Raw genomic sequence first — 16,840 nt, 5'->3', positions numbered from 1 at the left:
TTCTCTGGGCAGCCTGTTCCAATGCCTGATCACCCTCTCTGTGAAGAAATCTTTCCTAATATCCAATCTAAACAATGTCCCCTGGAGCAGCTTGAGGCCGTTACCTCTTGTCTTGTCACTTGTTACTTGGGGGGAGAAAAAGACCCCCACCTTGCTACAACCTCGTTTCCGTAGTTGTAGAAAGCGGTAAGGCCCCCCTCCCCCCGAGCCTTCTCTTCTCCAGACTAAACAACCCCAGGTCCCTCAGCCGCTCCTCATCACACTTGTTCTCCAGACCCTTCACCAGTTTCATTACCCTTCTCTGGACCTGCTCAAGCACCTCAACGTCTGTCTTGTAATGAGGGGCCCAGAACTGTGCTCGAGATACGGCCTCGCCAACACCAAGTAGAGGGGGATGGTCACTTCCCCAGTCCTGCTGGCCACACTGTTGCTGATACAGGCCAGGATGCCGCCGGCTTTCTTGGCTGCCTGGGCACAAGCTGGCTTATGTTCAGTTCTGTCAATACCCCCATAAAGTGCTGCCAGAGGCCTGACACCTGCAAGGGGCACCCCCACCCCGGGAGCCAGGCGCAGCGGCACGGCCATGGGGGAGCCGGGGGACGCTGGGTCGGTTTAGCGGTGCCGGGGCTGAGCGGCGACACGGCTGCCCCGCCGAGCCGGCTCTGAGGGGACCGAACTCCGGGACCTCAGCGCCAACTCCGCCCCGGCAAAGGCGGGCCGGCGGCCACCCTGCCCGGTGTCCCCGCCCCGTTTCCGGTGTCATGGCGGCCGGAACGCGGCGGCGGCTGGTGCCGGGTTTGGTGGCGGTAGCGCGGCAGCGGCGGGGCAGCGGGAGCGGCGGGGGGGCGATGTGAGGCGGGACCGCGCCATGTCGGGGTGCGTGTGGGGCGCGGCGCCGCTGCTGGAGGCGCTGGGCCGGCTCTGGGAGGTGCAGGCGCCGCTGGGCAGCGGCTCCTCGGCCTCCGTCTACCGGGTGCGCTGCTGCGGAGACCCGCGGGCCCCACCGGGAGCCGTCAAGGAGTTCGTACCCCCCCCGCCGCGGCCCGGCCCCGCGCGCCGCCCCGGCGCCCGCCCGCCCGCCGCCGACTGCGCCGAGTACGGCTTCCGCAAGGAGCGCGCCGCGCTCGAGCACCTCCGCGGGCACCGCAACATCGGTAACGTCACCCCCGGTACCTCCTCCCCAAACCCTTTTCCCAGGGCAGCCCCGTGGGCACCCCCTATTCCCGGAGCGCCCCCCAAACAGCCTCCCCCAGGGCAAACTGATGTCCCGAAACCACCCCCAGCCCCTTGGGGAGTATGAGTGCCCTCACCCCCAAGCTGGCCCTCACAGGTAGGGCTAGGGACCCCCAAACCAATGTCCCCCTTGGGTTGGCGCCCCTGGGAGGGCAGGTTTGCCTGGACACCCCAAAGCAGCATCCCTATGGTGGGTGTTGGTGCATGCTCCTGGGTCCCCCGCTTTCCCTGAGCTGGGGTCTGTGGGTGACCTCCCCAGTGCGGGCAGGAGCAGGCAGGAGATGGTGTCACCCTGTGGGTAGGCAGAGTACGTCCCACAGGCAGAGCACCCCAGTGTCCCACTTCAGGTAGGGCTGCCTGAGCCGCACTGCCTGCCCGGCAGCGGTGGGGTGCTGTCTGCCTGCTGGCTCTGGCTGTGGTATGGGTAGGAAAGGGCCTGGCAAAGGAGAAAGTCTCCACATCAGAGGCATCTGCTGGAAGTCCCTAGGTTCACCCACCACTGATCCTTTTTCTCAGTGTGGTATGCTTTTTAATGCTGTAACATACCTAGACACCCAGGCAAAGTTTAGGTTCCTATTGTGCTAGGTTTGTTGCAGGAAGAGATTGACATGTCCCAAAAAGAGTGGTACTGCCTCCATTTTACCCACCGGGACATGCTTATCCATGTCACAGAGTTTGATCTGAGCGCTTGGCCCTGACGCTTTAGCAGAGCCTCATGGCCTGCCCTCCAAAGCTCTTAGGGGTGACATGACTGGTGTTTCCTTGCTGCCTCCCTCTGTGAAGTCTGGTTCTACATCTTTCTGAACATCACGCTGGTTCCTGCAGCTTTTGTGGTGATCTGGGCAGTGGTGGAATGTGACTGTTTAATTGCTTGTTACCAATGCCAGTCACTGTGTCTGACTGTAGTGACACTGTACGGCGTGTTCACCAACCACTACTCTGCAAATGGCCCATCTCGCTGTCTCCTGCTGGAGCTGCTGGACATCAGTGTGTCCGAGCTGCTGCTGCACTCCAGCAACCAGGGCTGCTCCATGTGGATGATCCAGCACTGCGCCCGAGACGTTCTTGAAGCCCTGGCTTTCCTGCACCACAAAGGCTACGTGCACGCAGACCTCAAGCCACGCAACATCCTGTGGAGTGCAGAGGAGGAGTGCTTTAAGCTCATTGACTTTGGACTTAGCTTCAAAGAGGGGAATCAGGTTTGGAACATGCTTCTGTCTAAGCGGTTGGCTCTGTGTTGAGTTGTATGCATCTGTGATGCCTTTAGCTCATTGCGTGTAGGAGTTGACGTGACCTGATTGATGTAGTAGCTGAGCTGGTGCTGAGGGTTTCCTGGAAAAGGCTAAAATGTTATGTTCCCATTCTCCTTGCCTGTCTTTGTGGATGGCTTAAGCGTTTATGCTGCATATGACCATGAATTCCAAAGTTAATGATGCACTGAAAGAAGTGGTGTGTCAGCTTCTTGGAAGGTTTGCTAGTTTTAATGCGGTCAGACGAGTGGGAGCATCCAGATCTGTAGAATTTCCTTTTATCATCCCTTATCACATGTAGTAGTAATCCAGGTTTCACCATCAACCTCCCAGTCAACTGCATTATCTCTGGCAGTGTCCTTGTGCTTGTCTTTACTTTCATCCTGTCTTCAGCAGCTTCCCTTTCTCGGAAAGTCTGGATGTTTCCCATGTCATTGTGTTGACGAAAGCCCATACCCTGGTTGTGGGTAGGCAGTGTCCGTTCTTTACTGACACAGACAGATCTCTGCCTGTTCTGCTCTGCTTTTCCCTTTTGCTGGGTTTTCACTCCCTCTTCATGCTGCCACTTTTTTTTGTTTTGGCAGTGCTGGATTTTGTAAGTTTGTCTTTGCTCTTTTTATTCTCTTCTGTTTCCTTTTGTGAAAGTAGAGAGCCTCAGGAGGTTCTGCTGTTGGCTTGATAGAGCTGCTTTTTATCCCTCCCTCTCCCAGTAACAGCCTGCGAGGGGTGTCAGTAAAGCTTTTTCATCAGGTAGCTTCTTAGTAAATTTGCCTTTAATGACTGGGTGATGGGCAGTAGTTTTATTTTTTTCTTTTTTCCATGCAGACATTTCCCTGGCTTGTCCCTATTCCATGCACTCTGCTCATTCAGAGGTTTCAAAATTCATGTACTTTTTTTACTGGTTTACCTGGTACGGACAGTACAGCCTGCTGTGAATATCAGGACTGTGTGGGTGATCTGTCTGCATTCTTTGGTACAGGAGTTGTTTTTAATGTTTGCACTTCTTAACTCCTCCATGTTGTCTTCAGTTCTCCCACATTCTTGGCTGAATACTGGTTTGTGCTGGTAATCTGTTCAAGTCTATCAGCAAAAAACATTCTCCTGGTGTCCCATGTCTAATGCAGATATACCTTTTTTTTTTAAATGCAGATCTGTGTTTTGCTGCTTGGTCTGTGACTTGCCTCGTAATAGTTGATCAGGTGTTTTACTTGCTTCTGTGGTTCCTTCCGATCTGCTTTGTTTGGCTCAGTTTCCTTTTCTAGTTCTCAGAAATACGCTGGCTCTATGGGTGAACCTTCTCACCCTGCTTTGAATGTGCACTGGGTGCAATGGGTGGGCTTCCCCTCACCACCCTTACCTTGGGCGGTAGCATATATGTATGTGATTTCCTTATATGAGTCAAGACTATGCTACTTTTATTTGTGACAGCTCTGCCAAGCTTATCCTTGCATAACTTTTCCTGCTGTTACTGTTTAACTGAGAATGGCTGTACACAGAGCAAGGTCTCAACGACTTACATCTCTCAAAATGCCTTAGACGGTAGGAGTGAAATTCCATCTCACCCTATGGCCAATGACCACAGTGTTTTCTCTGTCTCTAAATGTTACTTGATGGGGTTGCTAAATTGCTGCTTTTGCCATGCTAGAGATTCTGATCTTTGCTCACAGGAGGAGGGCACTGATTTGTGTATCAATTTTTTTAAGCTACAAACTGCTTTGGCAACCTCTGTTGCCTGAAAATGTCTTCTGTAAACTTTGTTTTCAGTCAGAGAATCAGATAATTTTTGGTTTGAATATATTCCCCTGGTAAGAATTCCCAATCCTGCACCTTACTCAGGAAGTAGGCTTGTCTGTTCTTGTTTCATTCTTCAAGTTGAGACAGCATGTCTAAAATGAGCCCTCCTGCATTAAAAAGACACAGCATGCAGTTTGTCTTTGGACACTTGCAAAGCTTGGCTACACAAAGCCACAGCTGACTGATCAGATGTTTGTCTGTGAGCAGGAGACTGGATTGGAGACCTTCAGAGCAGCCCCTCCAGCCAGCACTTGTGTGATTCTGGAATTTCCCTGTTTCTTTTAAGCAGGTGGTGTGTGGGCATTTTGTTTTATTGTGCCAGCCGCAGCAGCTGGGCAGGTATTGATTGCTACGGCACCTCTGGCTGCAAGGGGGAGAAGGAAGAGGAGCGTGGGAAGCGCCTTTGGTGATTCTCTTGCCCGAGTGTTAGGTGCTTGCCTTGTTCTTCTAATGTTTTGTTCCAGAGAACATCAGTACTTGAATAATGGAAGCTGTAACTGATCCTGGCTGTTCTGACTGGGCTGTTTGTCCTCTCATGCAGCTGATGTGGGAGCATATTGTGGGTGTTTGAACCTTATCCTGAAACTTCTAGCATCTTCTGTGCTTACGAGAGGCTAATGGGTCAGTCCGCAGTGACATCCAGCCTCTTCCTCCCATCAGAGCTGTCTTTCAGAGAGATCAGATGTTACTAGGATGCCTGCTGTTTTGCTGGGAGATGTTTTCTCTTCCAGACAGTCTTGGGTTTTTTCCTTATCAACACAGCAGTATAGCAAGTTGAATTGCCAGCCTACAACACTGTCAATTTAGCAATATTTTGGTGACCTATTTGGAAAGATACCTGATTTAAGGATAGGGTGGAGAACCTGAATCTGGATAGGGTGGAGAACCTGAATCTGGAAAATAACTTTTTCTGTGTGTTTGATCTCCTATAGGATGTGAAATATATTCAAACAGACGGGTATCGGGCTCCAGAGGCAGAACTGCAGAACTGCCTGGCGCAGGCAGGGCTCCAGAGTGAGACGGAGTGTACCTCTGCTGTGGATCTGTGGAGTCTGGGAATTGTTTTACTGGAAATGTTCTCAGGAATGAAACTGAAACATACAGTCCAATCTCAGGAATGGAAGGTAAGAGAGCTGCTGCAGGTGTGCTTGCTTGCACGAGATGCGTCCTCCTGCTTCTTATTTGTAATCTGGATTTGTGAGGTAGCACCTGGCAACTAGAGTATGTTTCCAGGATGTTTCTCTCATTCTATTGCCTTGAAAATGAAGGTTTCAGAGACTTAAAGACCTGCCTGCCCTGTGGGACTGGAATGTCTGAATGCTGCATATGTTCAGGTTACTGGAAGCTGGGGGTTTCAGGAGTCTCTGTTAGGAGCCTGTGTCTTGCCAAGATTTGGGTGTACTACTACTACTGGCTGTAGTGTGGCACAGAAGGAAGAACAAAATGACTGACTGATGGCTGCCAGCTAGTTCAGCAGCACTATGACAGGGATTACTTGCTGGTTTTAGTTTAACATGAGCTCTAATGTGGGGATCTTCTTGTAAGTCTATATCCTGAGAGAACAAGAGGAAAGCTGTATGTTGTGAGCCAGAAGCCTGATGCTGTCCTCAGTTATGTATGAAATAGTTTTGGTTTGTGTTTCCCTTCCCAGTAAGAGTATCCTTTCAGCATCCTAACATCCATAGTAACTGCACATTTGCCTATGTATGGAATTTTCTAGGTTTTGCACAGTCAAATGGGAAAGACTTATCTGATGTGGGCCTGTGGGTTTAACATGTGAGGCTTGAGCATTGGGGATCTCTTACAGAGTGCCACCAGAGCCCCCAGCATTCAGTCTAGAAGATGATGGGATATTATAAGCTTTGCACTGGTCTTTTTCTTTTTCCTCCTTAAGCACTGTTGCTTGTTTTTTCCAGACAAACAGTTCTGCCATCATTGATCGCATATTTGCCAGTGAAGGGGTGGTTAATTCAGCCATTCCAGCTTATCACCTCAGAGACCTTATCAAAAGGTATCTTGTCATATTGACTAACTTGCTTAAAGATGTGCTCTGTAAGTCTCCTGCCCTGCTCTTGGTAACTTAGAGCCCACACCTTTTACTTTCTTTTTCTTTTTTTTTTTCTTTTTTTTTTTCTTTTTTCTTAAATTTTATTTTTTAAATCTCCTGGCCGCTATGCTAGTACCAAGTGCAAGCATTAGCAGTCATCCTTCAGCTCCTGATTTTGGCACAGTATGGAGTAAGCACATAAAGAATATCAGTCATGATGTTAATCAATTGCTGTTTCAGTGCTTTGTACTTCCTGCCAATGAGGTTATATTTGGAGAAAACTGGAGACTTTACTGCTTTAGGGGAGTGTTGTCAGAAACGATGGAGGGGGGCGGACAGTGCTGCTTATCCCTTGCTGTCAAGATTCAAATGCACTTGTGTAGCTCTCTCCTGAGAGGTCTGCCAAGGGGATAATTTTTTGCTGTCCTGTGACTCTGTTCTGAGGCTACAGAGTGAATGAGGATGCAACTTGACAGAAATAGCATTGTGAGCCACTGGTAAAGGGATGTTCTCAGGCAAGCACTGGGCTGTTAGCTGCTTTGAGTCCCATTTGTGGAAAGATGTGGGAGCTGCTTGGGGTGTGATAAGATAAATATGGAAGTAAAATAAATCTTTTGTAAGACTTCATGTGTGCCTGAGGCATGGGATGAATGGCCTGGGAAAGTGGAACTGGAACATGCCGTGTTGAACTTCCCTGTGAACTTGTTAAGTGGGCAACTTCCATCATTTGGTGCTGAGAGTCATCAAGAAGTAAAACTTACTGTGCTCTATACCCAGAATGCTTTCAGGGGATCTCTCTGGTGTGCTTCAGCTGTGAATTGAAAGACATGCTTCTCATTCTTCTCTTTGACCCATAGACAACCCAAAAGATAGGGTATTCCTCAGTACTGGCTTCCAGCCTTCCAGCCTATGTTTAATTTGTCAATGCAGGAATGTTACATGAAAGAGCATAAGGGTGTCTTCTCTTCCAGCATGCTTCATTGTGACCAAGGAAAGCGAGCCTCTGCTGAGAAGGCTTTATGCAGCCCGTTCTTCAGCATTCCCTTTGGTAAGCTGTGCATGTCACCCCTGCTCACGGCTTTCTCAGTTCTGTGGTGGAAGCACCACAGAGCGCAGTTAAATTGTACTGTTTCTGGTTCTGGCCTCATTGCTGCTTCTTTGCTCATAGTAGCACTTGCCAGCCCTCCACAGTATCGCAAGTAGGCAGGTCCAAGCGATGCCTGTGCTCTCATTGCTGCCATGCTCCTCTAGCCCCCTGGGCTGTTGCTTTTCCCTGGTTGGATTCCCATTAATTTCTGCCCAGATCAAACTGACCGAGAGTGCATTAGCAGCAGTATTCATCTGAGGGGACAGAAATAACAAAGGTATTTACCTAATACTGTGACTGGTAAGGTGCTTTTGAAGAATACTGTGCTGTTTATGGTAGTGGATTGTTCTTCATATGCCAAGTATTACCCAGTTCAGAAACCAGGGATGTGTGTGACTAGGGCAGTGGCTGGTGGTAGCACCTGCTGCTGCTGCGTCCTCTGAACAGGTCAAATAGTCCCAGTGTATTCTTGTGGTGCAAGCCTATTTTTGCAGTACCTGGCCTGCCTTTCCTGATGCTGGTGTGGCAGGTCACAGCAGGTGTCAGTGGCACTTTCATCTGTCAGTTTCTCTTCAATCTATTAAAAGTTTCCCCAGGACCACCCCCACCTTCCCTCCTCCCCATGTGGGTTGCAGGCTGTTAGCAAAAGATGGGCTGCTAACTAACTACCCTAAACCCTACCCTGTTTAGGCTCATATCCCTCCCTGATTTCTGTTCCAAAAGAACTGCAGCATCCTCCAAAGCTTGTCTGCTTTCAGGAGCACCAGTGAAGAGCTCTGCATCCAGCTTTTCTGCAGCATAAATTGATTCTTCAGACATCCAGCTTCTGGCTGGACTAGCATTTTCCTTGAATCTTTGCCCTGCTTTTCTTAAGCTTCTTGATGTACTTTGCAGTGAAGGTTGTTATGTATTGCCTCTTGTGGTCATGTCAAGATACTGGCATTCCTGTTTATTAGGCAAAGGCAACAGACTCGTTCCTGTTTTCAAACTTCCCTTGCATCTCAGAAACTGGAACTGTGGTAATCCACTACGGTTCCACCTTCCATGGCTGAACTTTGCAGCTGGTATTGCTTTAGTGCAGAGGGGGTATTATTTTGGCAGCTTTCAGGTCTAGTTTTAAACACAGACCTCTAACTGTACCTGGGAAGGTGCTTCTGTGCGTAGTGCTACAAGTTTATATAACAGCTTCTTTTTTTCCTAGTTCTCTTTGCCAAACTTATACATATGCTTGTCTCCACAAAGAAGCATTTACTGTTGCTTTCCTAGGAAGTCAGAAAATGATCTGTCGTTGCCTTTCACTTGGACACAGTTTTTCCTGTTTAGAGAAAAGACAGCTGAGAATAGCTTGCCTTGTCATTTACACCCAAGTCTTGACTTTCCAGTTCATCAGCTTCTTTCCTGAGCTGCTTGCAGGCTCTGTGTTGTCAGTATTGTGCACTCTGAAGAGGAGCAGAGGGACTGGGCAGAAAGTACCTCCTACAGCAGAAACCTATTGCAAGAAATGCATTTGTCACTTGGTTATGAGAAGACCAGATGGCTCTGAGTCCTAGGGTTTGATTTGTTTCTGTCTCTGAAAAAAGGCATGTGAAATGAATTACAGACTTTCTTCAATAAAAGGGGCAACATATAAGAATGAGATGACACTTAAATATTCTTTCAGTTTCTGGTTCATCTGATGTTGCCTCTTGGTTGCCAAGAGTCCTGTGGAGGAATGGTCCTAGATGTTTGCTTGGAGCTGGAACATGCCTGGTTATCTGGATGCGGCACCTTTCTTCAAAGGGCTGTCCCTGAGTGCTGTCTGGGCACCGTCTAGACTGATAAGACCTTTCGTACACTAAGCTTTTCATAAGGATGCTTCCATGTCAGGAAGGAGTTGATTTATAGCTGTGTGCTTGTTCTGTCATCTCCTCTTGCAATATGAAGTCAACATCTGTCTGTGCCTGGCTGAGATGTCGGCTCCCTCATGCATATTGTGTGCTTAGCTTGGAAAAGTATTTCAAAGGAAATAATAACCCACTATCTTTGCAAAAGTAGACAGAAGGGTAAGACTGGAGAACTGAGGCCGTTTCTTCCCTTTTCTCTCCTTTCTGTCACTGTCAAGTGGGAGGACTGTGAGGTACTGCTGTTGTATTCGGCAACTGTAGCTGCCAGTACAGCTAAAAACATTAATGCTCTCCATGTACTGCAAGTTGGGCTTCCAGATCTTAAATTCATGACTGGCCTTCCAGTCCCTTTCAGGTACATGAAATCAAGCTTTTGTCCCTGGAGAACTGACAGTGTCCCTGCTGCTTTGAGTTTCCAGAAGACTGGCTGTCTTCTTGGATGTGACTCAGTCTGGCATTAGTCTATCCACCTTGGTGGTTTTCTTCTTCCACAGTAGTCTGTATGCCACACTGCTTGTTCCAGGCCATCCTGGAGTTGCTTGTTTTGTTAGAGCCAAGTGCCCCATAGCAGCGGGCTTTATTTCTACTCCTGTAAGGTTCACAGGATCATTGCTCACACACCTTGTGGCCACCCTCTTGCAGTCATGTCATATTCTATAGCACTGCGTTGCTAAGTAGCTTTTCTCATTTCTTTGCAAGATTGTGTGGTGGTCTTAAACACAGTGCACTGCAGTTGGATTTTGAAAGGGGGAAGGTTTAAATGGTGTTTAGGGAAGAACTGAAAGATATTCTGGAGAATAGTGGGGCTTGTGCTGTAGTATAGCTTAAGAACTGGAATTACAGAAGCTGGCCGTCCTGTTTCCAGATTGTAGCCGTAATAGGAGAGGCAGGTTGCAGAGCAGTTATTTCATCTTCCCATATCTCCAAATATGCAGGGCAGTTTGCTGAACTTAGCATAGCTCTTGAGGTCACATCAGTTTCTGCGTCTGAGCTAAGTAGACATAACTCCAGTCTTAATTTCTGCTAGCTTTGTAATTTTAAAAGCAATTTCAAGTACTGGTCCCAGTATAATTGCAGAGTGCACTGAGCCCTTTGGAAGAGTATCTAAGTGCACAGGTGAAGATAAGCAGGAAACAGGGAAATACAGGCTGTAACTGCAAAACTGTCCTGCAAACAGCAGGAAGTGCTGTGTATGATAGCATATTTTGAGTTAACTTCCTGTTTTGTTGCTCCTTTGGATTTTGGTTTATTTTATTCTTTGGGTGTCAAACAGCTCCCCATATTGAAGATTTGGTGATGCTCCCCACACCTGTGCTGAGGCTGCTAAATGTCCTAAGTGATGCTTCTCTGCAGTGCGAAGAAGAATATGAAGGTTGGTGCAAGCCATGCAATTCCTATATAGCAATGTGATCTCATGGACTCTTGTTTGGCTTTAGGGATGTGAGAACAAGCAGAAGTACAATTAATAGGCACTAGAACAGCAAACAAATTGCTGCTCAGCCGAGATTTGGAACCAAGTGGGTCAACCGCACCAACAGAGAATAGACCAAGAGGTTGAGCCAGAAAGCAGAGCTTGTAGTGAGTTCTTGATAAATCCCAGATTAAAAAAATAATAATGTATTTAGATTTTCTTCTTCGGTTAAATGCCCACAGACCTCATAATACATTTGTGGCTTCAAGCTTCTGCTGAACATGTGCAGGACTCTGGAACCCAGTAGCAGAGTTTTGTAAAAGTTTGCTGATGAACTTATCGAAGATCTCAGCAGAGAACTGAAATACCTCTTTGGAGTTCTTAAACTGTAGCAAAAACTCTATGTGGTAGGTGGCAGGGCGTGTTGGTAGAATTTGTGTTTCTGTCCTCAAATCCACATGAGTGGCAAAACCTAGAGAGCTTTGGGGATATGAGTTCAAAAGGTTGGGTTCTGCTCACACAAAGGAGGGTTTGTGGCAGCTACTTTAGTTACTCTCCTCCAAGTGCCATAACAAAGAAAAGGCACTTATAATTCCCAAATGTTTTAGCTACTGGAAGGCCAGGCTTTGTGTGCAAGGAAAAGCACTGTCCGTGTACTCCAAACCCTGCTATCAGGGATTCACTGCCTGCAGGTCTGTGTTCTGAGCCTCAGTTCAGACATTTTGTCTCATTATATGTGCATTATGCAGCGTCAGCTTCTGCTGTGGCACATCTTGATTATTTATTTTAAATTGAGAGGAAAAGCCCATTTGTTGGCTGTTCCTTATTGTGTTCATGTGGCCTTAATTTGCTTCTTTGCTCATCTAGTTTACAAAGTGAAAGGCAACCAACTCTTTCCTTTCTCAGATATCCTGGAAGACATAAGGGAGGAGTGTCAGAAATATGGACCGGTGGTTTCCTTGCTTATTCCAAAGGAGAATCCTGGTAAAGGCCAAGTAAGTGGATGGTGGGAAGAGGCTGTGTATTCCCATGTACACTCCATGTGCTGCAGGACTGCTGCTCAGCTCCTGGATGACAGTGGTAAAAATAGCAGGTTATCTTGAAGGACAGAACAGGTTCCTTCTGGTTATGTACAGTTGCCTAACCTGGGAGGTGCCCAAACAGCAGGGAAGCCAGGATATGGCAGGGAAGTGTAGAAGCCAATGGGCAGGAGAGGAAGCTTTGAGGGTGTAGAGCATTGCCATACTTTCTGTCACCTTACCAAACACACTCCCCTTAGAAATGCACAAGAGATGAAGAAACTCCAGTTCAGACATGGAGGTTCTTCCTTTTTAGCTCCACTGCTCTGGGTTCTACCAAGGCTAAAGGGGAAAAACATGTTCAGGAACTGTTTCTCTGCTTGCAGGGGTGGGGGGCGACGGGCATGTGGTATGCTGCACTGGAAGTCCTGTTTCTCCCTTCTCTCTTTCAGGTCTTTGTTGAATATGCAAATGCTGGTGATTCCAAAGCTGCCCAAAAAATGTTGACTGGAAAGATTTTTGATGGCAAGTTTGTTGTGGCTACGTTTTACCCACTGAGTGCCTATAAGAGAGGGTATCTGTACCAAAACTTGCTGTAGGTAGTAGCAACAATCAGGAGAGGTGTTTTACTCCTCTTCCTCACATGTTTTACAGTTGAATGTGTAAAAGAGCTTCCTAGCCCTGCTTTTGAGTCATCTGTGAAGGAGACATGCAAAGGACTTAACTGGGCTTTGAAACCTTTACTGCTGCTTTGTGATGTGCAGAGGAGGCTGGGATGGCTTTCAGCGTATGCTTGTGTGTGTTGTGCTTGCTCGTTTACACTGGGTGTGTGGCTTTGCCCCAGCGGGCGCTTGGGTGGCAGGAGTGGTGCCTGGGGGAGAGCCCAGGGGACAGAGCAGACTTTGGCGACCGCTTATACGTGATTTGTAGCAAGACCATGTAAAGTCTTGGCCATAGCACTTGACTTTGCTCTAGGGAGAGGATTACCTCTATCTGTATAATAATGAAGCAGAAAGACCATCCTCTTTTAACCAGACCAGGAGGGCTTTCAAGTCTTCACATCATGTAGAGCAGAGGAGGCAGTGAAATCAGATCTGCTGAACCTTGTCACCACCTTGTGACCTGAGGAAAGCCATCTGTCTTACGTAGCACAGATGGCATACTGGGCTTAGCAAGGTGTGGGTGATGCTGCCTGTGGTAAGCTGAACTTGCTTGTATGCCTCGGTTGGGCAGGGACTGATGGTGGATACATGTCATCAGAGCAATGCCAGCCTCATTCCCGGCACAGCCTGTAAGCACTTTGTAGCCTGAGGTGATGTGAAAACCCTGTCAGTGTGGAGTCATTTTTTCTAGCATATGCCCTGTGCTGGCCCTGATGCTCCCTAGCTCTGATGCCAAATCATCTGTGATACATAAGCGTCTTTAGGTGATAGTTTTTGAAAGGAGTGCTACAGCACACAGTATCCCTTGTGTCTCAGCAGGACTGCTGCCTTGCACGTCTTATAAGAACAAATATTTGTCTGTCGTAGGTCCCACACTTGGCTGCTCTGTGTTGAGCATTTTGGTTTTGCATTAACCCATTAGACTTGTAGATAGAAGCACTGACACTTTTGGTCCTTCATAGGTTACACAAAGGGCCTGAGGCAATCTGAGATCCTGTATAGAAAGGGTTCGTTCAGTCCCAGACCTCACTAGCCAGGAGAAGGTCTTTCCCAGTACTGGGGACAACAGCCACATGCTTTTGGGGAAAGAAACCTGGGCAAGCAGGTTTTCCCCTGGAGCATGCTCTCTGCTCATGTTGCTTCAGTACACAGGCAGAAACTCACTTGCGTAGCTGCTGGCATTGGGTAGGAGGTGGTATTTTCCCAGGGGTATGCAAGCCCATACACAGGGTATCATGACTCCTGGCATGCATAGTGTGAAACAACCCAAATTAGAGGAGGACCAGCATATTCTGCCTTGTGGCCCTCTGGTACCAGTTTTAGTGAGGAACTGAGCCCTTGTGAATTCTTTTCTCCAGCTGAAATGCTTGTGGGCAGCTGCCTGAGCCATCCCTGACCTTCCCTGGAGTAATACCTGAATTACCTTGCAGTTTACTTTTTCCATCCTGCTGATGCTGGAATTGCTGGAATCCTGCACTTCAGCTCCTCTTGATTTTTTCCTTTTTTTGCCCTGTGTGTGTGCTGTATGTCAGGAGATCCAATGTCCCTAGCATTTCACAAGTCAGAGTTCCTCTCTCTGCTGGTGTATTGTCCTATCTGCTGTGGGCCTTCCCAAACTCCCTCAGAAAGGACCAATCTCTCTGAATGTTTTTGTTGCCTTTGAGGTGATAGGTTTTCCGTGAGAAGAACAAACAATATTAAAAAGCCCACAATGAGTTTTAAGGTGAGATTTGCTGATCAGACTTTTTCTGGGAATGATGCTACTTTGGTGTATGTAGCAGCTTTGCATAGATGGGGTGTGTGATTCGTTGCTTTTAATTTAATTGTCCTTGCAGTGAATCACCTTTAGTGTATGGGAGAAATTGGATGATTAACTGGGTGAGGATTTTTCCTACACAAAGAACAGTGTTTACAAGTACTCTTGAGTATTGGTAGGTATTGACTGACCTCCTCAGCTCTGAGTTATTGCTGTCTCTGGTGGGTTGAGCCAGGGGTGAAAACACTTTGGCCCCAAAATTCACATTGAATGCCATTGTGCCAGCAGCATTAAGCTGGCTGTGTGTGTGCCAGATAGGGAGATACCAGGGTGCAGGTGCAGAACTTCAGTGCATTTAAGTTTTCACATGCATTTGTCTAGAACTGTGAGCTGCTCTGTCTTCTTTCAGACATATCTCTTTTTTTTGTCAGAATTATGCTTTGGATTTGTAACTAAAGATAGAGAGCCATGCCAGGATGAATCTGTAGAGAGGAGTTACAACCTGTTCCTGCAGCATGGTAAAGCTGTTCCACCAGAGTTTGGCTGGGGTTTTGTTCAGCTGCTTTAGTAGGAGCTAAATAAATCTTCAAGGTGCAAACTCCTGCTGCCACATTTTCTCTCCAGATGCTCATTGACCAGGCTTGAGGATGGAGCTGGGCAAAAACCTCACAGCTACTGCTTTAAATTTTATTCCTATTAAGAACTGAAGATGCTGATCTCTGTATTGTCACTGGATCCAGCCCCTGGCTTCCCTCTGTAGGCTCTGTGGTACAGGGAGTTTTAGAAGCTCCTCGAAGCAGAGGCATTTTATCATTATTGGGCACTCTCTGTCTTTAAAACCTTTTCTATGAAACTGAGGCCCACTCTGGTGTCTCAGTGATCTATTGGTGGCTTGGCATAAGTTTCAGCCCTGCTAAAATCTGTCAGTATCTGAAGTGTGCGTTGTGATTCAATCCAAGGCATCTGTCATGGTGTGTGCCTGGATGGGCCTGGCTTTCCCATCTCCAAATTACTGCCTGCTTTAGTTGCAGAAGTGTTGAGGCTTTCTGCTTGGATGTTTGCTGGGTCTCTTGCTCCATGCTGCTGATGCAGCTCCCTCCCAATAGCCCTTGGTGTAGCACCAACCTGCATAGTCTTGGCTAGGTGACAGCTAGATGTGAAACCTGCAAGCTGCCTTTGCGGGAGAGATCTGATTTGAGGGAGAAAGGGATGAAAGGTGAAGCCTCAAGACAAGCCAGGGGAGGCTGGTGCTGCTCTGGTGGGATGTCCTGGACCTAGCCCTCCTACCTGGAAGGAGGCACCCCAAGGGGCTGTCCTTTCTTGGAGCATGTGTGTAAATGGTAAACATGGTGGCGCTCAGTTATTTCTTGGTAAAGGCTGGGTTTCGTGGCTGATCTGACATGAATTGTCTCTGCCAATCAAAGAAAAGTAGTCCTTCCTCTACCCCCAGTGTCTGTGGGAGCGGTGAGGGAGAAGTTCTTTGCACTTCCACCTATTTGCTATATGCAAGGAGGGTAACTGGTTTTTAAATCACTGGCCAAAGCACAAGTCAGCTCTGATCTTAGTTGTATTTCTAATTCTATTCTTGCTGGTCTCCAGCCTCCTAACACCTTAGCCTGAGCACCCTCTTGCACCCGGGTTGTCTTTCCAGAGGGTTCGATACACTTCTTCCTGCTGATGGATACTGTAACTATGTGCCTCCCTTCGGGTTAGATGTCAGCTGTTGTGTCCCATCATGCACCATTGCTGAGCAGATGTGTGCTTGATACAGGTGATTAATAAATGATGCTTCAGTATGGAGCTGTTGTCCAACATGCTTTTCTTGTGGGACCCCCGGTGAAGTGCCATATAGTTCTCTGTCACCCAGCCGTGGTGGCACCAGCGGCTGTGGGGACTCGGTTGCCTGCTAGGGTGACTTTTGCCCCGTCAGACCCGGCTGTGTTCCCTCCCTGTCACTCGAGGCTCAGGCTCCTGCGGCAGCACCGCTTACTCACGCCGCACAGAGCCGCTTTCTCGTTCACTCTGGCGTAACGGTTTCCGCAGTGGTATCATCCCCAAATGATAGCAGCCAGGGGAAAACCGCGCCGGCTGACGCGGGATGATCCACAGGGACATACTGGGAGTTGCACAACGCTCTGCAGCCGCCAGCGGTGCGCGGATCCAGATCCAGGAGGGGATGAGCGCGGGGGGGTGTTTGGCTGCAGCCCGCGATGACTTCACATGGGCCAAGGGAACGCTGCTGCAGCGGTGAGCGCCGGGGCTGACCCCGGCAGGTTCCTGGGGTACGGGTGACGGCGAGGGCTGCGCCCTGCGGAGACCTCTCCTGCCCCGCCTGGGGTAGGTTTTGGGTGGATCCGGGTGTTTGATTTTTCCCCTGCGCGCCCCCCTTCTCCAGCTGCAGGACGGAGAGGGGCTGCTGCAGCCCCCCCAGCGTGCACACCGTGGCCCGGGGGCCCCCCGGAACACCCAGCCCTGCCCGTGGTTGCGGTGCGGGCCGGCACAGCGGGAAGGGGCGGCTCTTCCAGAGCTTCCCGGCCGGCGCTGGGGTACCGAGACCGGCCGCCCCCGCTCGCTACCGGGGCCGCGCGCTGACGTGGCGGGCGTTGCCATGGCAGCCGCCGGCGCGCGCGCCGCCTCAACGGCAGTTCCGATTGGCTCCGCTGGGCGCAGCCGCCGCGGTGACGCCGTGACCCGCAGC

General features: G+C 48.9%; 1 protein-coding gene across 2 annotated transcripts; it reads left to right on the top strand.

Moving 5' to 3' along the window:
• Positions 1 to 762: 762 nt before the first annotated feature.
• UHMK1 (U2AF homology motif kinase 1) lies at positions 763 to 15,942 on the top strand. 2 transcript variants are annotated; one of them, XM_061451789.1, is made up of 8 exons: positions 765 to 1,154; positions 2,140 to 2,432; positions 5,210 to 5,401; positions 6,194 to 6,288; positions 7,296 to 7,372; positions 10,568 to 10,666; positions 11,612 to 11,700; positions 12,177 to 15,942. In XM_061451789.1, exons 1-8 carry the CDS (start codon positions 869 to 871, stop codon positions 12,321 to 12,323), a joined length of 1,278 nt encoding a protein of 425 aa, XP_061307773.1. In that variant the 5' UTR covers positions 765 to 868; the 3' UTR covers positions 12,324 to 15,942. The 2 variants fall into 2 exon arrangements, with proteins under 2 accessions (XP_061307775.1, XP_061307773.1); XM_061451791.1 differs by lacking the exon at positions 10,568 to 10,666 and having other exon boundaries at positions 763 to 1,154.
• The last annotated feature ends 898 nt before the right edge of the window (positions 15,943 to 16,840 follow it).

Source organism: Pezoporus flaviventris, unplaced genomic scaffold (assembly GCF_033815535.1).
Source record: "Pezoporus flaviventris isolate CSIRO_AGI_PZ_B2104156 unplaced genomic scaffold, CSIRO_AGI_Pfla_v1 ptg000013l, whole genome shotgun sequence".
Taxonomy (NCBI): Eukaryota; Metazoa; Chordata; class Aves; order Psittaciformes; family Psittacidae; genus Pezoporus; species Pezoporus flaviventris.
Note: the sequence above shows the minus strand (reverse complement) of the source record. Positions and strands in the feature narration are given on the sequence as shown.